Source organism: Lasioglossum baleicum, unplaced genomic scaffold (genome assembly GCF_051020765.1).
Source record: "Lasioglossum baleicum unplaced genomic scaffold, iyLasBale1 scaffold0088, whole genome shotgun sequence".
In the NCBI taxonomy this organism is placed as follows: Eukaryota; Metazoa; Arthropoda; class Insecta; order Hymenoptera; family Halictidae; genus Lasioglossum; species Lasioglossum baleicum.
The window spans coordinates 107,378-113,412 of NW_027469148.1; the positions used below are offsets into that span (position 1 = coordinate 107,378).

General features: G+C 39.4%; 1 protein-coding gene across 1 annotated transcript; it reads right to left on the bottom strand.

Moving 5' to 3' along the window:
• Positions 1-222: 222 nt before the first annotated feature.
• LOC143219883 (uncharacterized) lies at positions 223-4,542 on the bottom strand. The gene is made up of 5 exons (XM_076445691.1): positions 4,524-4,542; positions 2,901-4,250; positions 2,712-2,831; positions 1,821-2,012; positions 223-1,445 (listed from the first exon to the last, which is right to left on the bottom strand). Exons 1-5 carry the CDS (start codon positions 4,540-4,542, stop codon positions 223-225), a joined length of 2,904 nt encoding a protein of 967 aa, XP_076301806.1.
• Between the last annotated feature and the right edge of the window lie 1,493 nt (positions 4,543-6,035).

Here is a 6,035-nt window from a genome sequence, read left to right on the forward strand (position 1 = left end):
ATAAACTGTTATGTACGAGATGGTGTAATCAATGACAACGTCTTACTTAACTACAGGTTTATTGTATAGAACTCGTCGATTTGGCTACCATACGTTTGCTCGGTGCTACAGTCGGTATCGCTCTGCTCATCAGGCGCGCTCTCTGTCTCTGCTTCGACTCACACGCTTACCACACGCATACCAATACATCACAATCTCTTCTCCCTTTAACGAGTGTTACTATTATTTCAAGTTGCGATTTCCTGGACTATCATTAACCGAATTATTTTCTTCTCTATACTTAAACATTTGATCGACATGTCTTTTCCAACACTTCCCAGGTGAAATCTCAACTTCGAAATTTACAGGTGATAACTGAGCCTTGATAATCGCCGGAGTTTTCTTACTCGACCTTGCGGTGTAATCAGTTACCCACACTTTCTCCCCTTCTACAAACTGTATATTACGCGATCCTTTACTACTCAGCGTTTGTTGTAACTGCGCGTTTTCAATTTGGTCCGCTACATTTGGTCTTACGCAATCCAGTTTCGTTCGTATCTCGCGCTTGAACATCATAAATGCGGGTGACCTACCTGTCGAACAATGTTCTGTACTACGATAATCGAACAAAAATCTACTGACAGCTTCTTCCAGCCTTTTCCCCGATTTAATCATTTTATTCACCTTGTCCTTAAAAATACCGACGAAGTTTTCTGCTGCACCATTCGTGGCCGGATGATGCGGCGCTGAAAACGTGTGCTTCACTCCGTTTTCTTTCATGAATAACGCAAAATCATTACTCGTGTACTGTCGCCCATTATCCGTCACTAAATGGTTTGGCAACCCGAAGCACGAAAAAATTTTCTTAAATTTCTCTATAGTACTCTCTGTTCGTGTATTCGTTTTCATATCAATTACTTCCGGCCATTTACTATATGCATCGATTACAATCATGAACATATGTCCGTGGAACGGCCCTAAAAAATCACTATGAATCCTACTCCAACATTTATTTGGTGATGGCCAAAGATTTAGCGGTACTTTGGGCGGAGCTTTTCGTTCCTGCATGCAGACTTTACATGTAGCCGCTAACTCCTCTAGTTGCGCATCAATATTGGGCCACCATACGTATGACCTCGCTCGCATTTTCATCTTTACGCTGCCGAAGTGCGAATCGTGTAGTTCCTGAAGTATTTGTGGTCTAAGACTATCCGGTATAATTACACGATAACCCCATAATAAACAATCCTTTTCTATATATAATTCATGTCGTTTCGCATAATACTTTTTCTCCTCCTCCGTAATACTTTCTCGCGTCGGCCACTCATCTCGTACATATTTTATTATTTTACCTAATGTCCTATCTTTTCCTGTTTCTTTCGCTATTATTTTAGCCGTTAGCAATTTCAATTCTTCTTCCACATAATTAATTACTCGAAATTCCTTACTAAACACTGGCGTTTTATCTTCAATCGGCAGTCTCGATAACGCATCACAATTACCATTTTTTTTTGTGTTTACATATTCGATTTTATACGTGAAGTGAGATAGAAAATATGCCCATCTTTGGAGTCGACTAGCTACCGTTAGCGGTATTTCTTGGTTTGGTCCAAAAATGTACACTAATGGCTTGTGGTCGGTTTTTAAAATTATCTCTCGACCATATATATAATTATAGAATTTTTTGAAACCGAATACTATTGCTCCTGCCTCCTTATCAATGATGGCTCTATTTTGCTCTTTTTCCGGTATTACTTTCGATGCGAATGCGATAGGTCTTTCCTTACCATTTGGAAAACGGTGTGATAATATTGCCGAAAGCCCATATTTCGACGCGTCACACGCAAGCACGAACTCTTGCGTTGGATCGTAATTTGTTAACACTTTCGATGATGCTATTTCCTCTTTCAACCATTTATATGCTTTATCACACTCAGCGTTCCATGCAAAGTCAGTTCTTTTAGTTAACTCATATAACGGTTTTAATCTAGACGCACGATGCGGTAAAAAACGTTCGTAATACGTTACAAGACCTAAAAATGACAACAATTGTTTTTTGTTTTTCGGTATTGGTGCGTTTACTATAGCGTCTACTTTGTTTTGTGAGGTACAAAGTTCTCCTTTACTAATTACAAAACCTAATATTTCTAAATTTTCTTTTCTAAATTCACATTTTTTGACGTTTACTCGAAATCCGTTGTTTTCTAAACGATGCAAAACTTTGTATAACGTATCTGTATGTTCTTTATCATCTTTCCCGGTGACATATATATTATCTAAGTAAACAGCGATTTGTCCATTAATATCACGTAAGCAATCTTCAATTATTCTTTGAAATTCTCCCGGGCCAGATGCCACTCCTTCCGTTAATTTCGTATAACGGAATAAACCTATATGTGTAATTATTGTTAACATATCACGCGAATCTGGATGTACTGGTATTTGCATATAAGCATGTGTCAAATCAATTTGAGTAAATTTTTGACCGCCCTGCAATTTTTCAAAGATTTCATTGATCGTAGGTAATGGATGTCGATTTATAACTAACCATTGATTTACTGTTAGCTTAAAATTACCGCAAATACGCACACTTTTATCATCTTTTATTATCGGTACAATCGGCGTAGCCCATTCACTCGTTCGTATTCTTTCGATATGTCCTAGATTTTCTAATCGATTTAATTCTGCTTCGACTTTGCTTCTCAATGCAAACGGTACGTGTCGTAGTTTACATGCCTTCGGTACTGCATTTTCTTTTAAGACTAATTTGACGGTTCCTTTATTAAAACAGCCAATTCCTTCTCCGAATAATTTCGGGAAATCATTTGCTATTTTTTTAGCCAGACTTTCATCTGTATTTAATTCTATGTTATTCATTTTAAATAAAGGCCAAAGCCCAAACGCATGTAACCATGATCTACCTAGCAGCGTCGCGCCTTTTCCTGGCAAAATCAAAACATCTAACGTATACTTCTGTTTATTAAAGCGAACTTTCAAGTCGCGTAGCAAACCTACTGGTTTTAATTTTAAGTTATACGCGTTCATAGCGAATGAAATCTCACAAACTTCTAAATTTGGGAAATATTTACTTCTAGTTTCATCCGCCATTATGCTCCAATACGATCCCGTATCTACTTCCATTTGAAAATCAATCGTATTTATATTTACCTTTAAATACATAGGCGACCGCGCTTCCTTGACACTTATTATGTTATTCGTATTATAGGTTTCACCTCTCGCTGTTATGTTGTTGAATTCGTATACGTCCTCTTCTCTTTCGCTCGCATCACCACTTTCCTTCTCTTCTGTCAACGTTTGCAGGCATTGTACATTTCGTTGTTGGCTTCGGCATGCCGCTTCTATATGTCCTTGGCGCTTACATTTCCTACAGGCTTGGTATCGATGTTTACATTCTCTTCCGATGTGTCCCCTCTTTCCACAACAGTAACACATTACGTTTTCTCGATTACTTTTCCTTATTTCCTCTGCTTTCACCTCCATGCGTGTACTTCCCTCTTTACCACTCCAGTATCGACCGTTACTATTACTTTTGGCTTTTACTAGATGCACTTCACTTCCGTGGCCGCTTACCTCATCTATTTTTTCAGAAGACGTTGCATCTCTTTCCGCTTTTTCGCATGCTAATGCTATTCTATATGCCTTCTCGTACGTTACGTTTTCTTGCTTAAATAATTCTGTTCTCGTTGCGCGGTCTTTTAATCCGCATACTAGCTGGTCTCGTAGTGCTGTCTCTATTGCCGTAAAGTTACATTTCAGTGATAACTCTTTCAAGCGTGCTACAAAATCTGACACGGACTCCGTTACCGCTTGTTTTGCCGCATAAAATTTACATCTCTCCATGGGCTCGGATGGCTTCGGGCACAGGTGGTCTGATATAATTTTAACAACATCGTCGTATTCCTTGTCCTTGAGTTTCGCCGGGTGACACAAATTTCTTGCTAGTTTGTATGTGTCCGCACTTACTCTCGTCAATAAAATGGCTGCCTTCTTTTTACTGTCATTTACATTATTAGCCGTAAAATACAATTCCAACCGTTCAACAAATGTTTCCCAGTCGTCTTTGCCTAGCTCGAATTCGAGCTTTATTTTCGAGTCTATCGTAGCCATTTCACTGATCGCACTTCCAACGTTACCTCCAATCCCTTTTTTATCTCCTTTTTGAGTTTCTTCAAGCGATTTCAAATACTTGCACCACTTATTCTTTAACCTCTCAGTAGAGTCTTTTGTATCGTATTTTACACTAGCACTATCTAAACGAATACACAATTCTTCTCTCGATAATGCCGCTGTTTCACTATTTTCTTCCTCTGCCATCAGTTTCTCCCCACGCGTATATGGTTCAAACTCCTCGTCGCCAATTGTTATGTACGAGATGGTGTAATCAATGACAACGTCTTACTTAACTACAGGTTTATTGTATAGAACTCGTCGATTTGGCTACCATACGTTTGCTCGGTGCTACAGTCGGTATCGCTCTGCTCATCAGGCGCGCTCTCTGTCTCTGCTTCGACTCACACGCTTACCACACGCATACCAATACATCACATAAACCTACATTGTATATAAATTATTATTTATCTATTTATTAATACTTACCGCTATATACTTACCTCTATATACCTACTCTACATACTATTAATTATTAATACTTACCTCTATATACTTACCTCTATATTTATAATACTTACCTCTATCAAAATGTCACCTCCAACTGCTACGGCCTCTGGGGTAGAGAAGAAAAAGTTAAAAATACTCCAGATAAACCTAAACCACTGTAAGGTGGCGCAGGAATTACTCACCCAAACTGCTCTTAAACATGAGGCTGATATAGTATTGATTGCTGATCCTTGGGCTCCTCCAACATACTGGTATAACGACGGATACAAACTCTCATCAATCTGGTTCCCACAAGCCGACGCACTCACTAACATCAGAGGCATCTATAGCGGCAAGGGCATAGTGGCAGTGCAACTGGAAACCTTAACGGTTGTATCTTGCTACTACTCCCCAAATACAACACTGGACACCTATAAAGAAAGAATAGCAGAACTCGAAAATTTTCTAAATGGGACCGATAAAAGTAGATGCATTGTTGCAGGAGACTTCAATGCAAAATCCCCCTTGTGGGGCTCCAATATCCTGGATGAGCGCGGAGGAGTAATAATAGAACTCATCAACAGCTGCGATCTTATACCCACTCCTAGCCAAGGGACACATACTTTCGAAAAAAACGGCCGATGCTCACTTGTAGACTTCATGCTACGTGGGAAAAATCTGGCAAATAACATTGTCAGCAGTCGTATCATGGAGGAACACTCAGCCTCTGACCACAGGTATCTTCTACATGAATTCCACTTAAACGAACAAATAAAGAGCACAACGATAAAAATAAATAAGAAACTGAACACCGAAGAATTCAGCAAACTCTATTTGCAAATGGCGAAAATTGCCGATCCTCTTTCTATCACCACGATAGAGGACATTGACTCCTATATTCAAAATCTAGAAGATATATATGAAGCTACCTGTTATTACCCAAAACCATCAAAAAGAAAAGAGGTCTGGTGGTGGAACAAAGAAATAGCCACCCTTAGAAAAGGAGCCATAACATCTCGGCGCGAATTACAGAGGGCAAGGTCCAAGAACAAACCAATTGAAATAATAGAAGAATGCTATAAAAAGCACAAAGAGAATAAGAAAAAACTAAAGATAGAGATAATAAAGGCTAAGAGGAAATCTTGGACCGAACTCATAGAGGGTATAGATGCCGATATCTGGGGTAAGCCCTATAAGTGGGTGATGGGCACGGTCTCAGGCAGGCCCCCTCCCTCGATACTGTCTGATGATGATACAAAGAGAACAATCGACTCGCTCTTTCAAACCACACCGGACGAAATAGAAAACATACCAAATAACACAGGATCCAGTGACGATAGCCCATTTACGACATCAGAAATATTGGATGCGATCAAAGCAGTGAAAATGAAAGCACCAGGGCTAGACGGCTTGCCTTCTGAGGCTGTCAAAATACTAGG

Bases quoted from the DNA above. Each gene is read 5' to 3' on its own strand.
- LOC143219883 (XM_076445691.1), bottom strand. The intron at 2,832-2,900 runs GTAGATCATGGT...AATTAAATACAG, and splicing joins AAAAGGCGCGACGCTGCTAG to ATGAAAGTCTGGCTAAAAAA. The intron at 1,446-1,820 runs GTGACGCGTCGA...TGCCGATTGAAG, and splicing joins GCAAGAGTTCGTGCTTGCGT to ATAAAACGCCAGTGTTTAGT.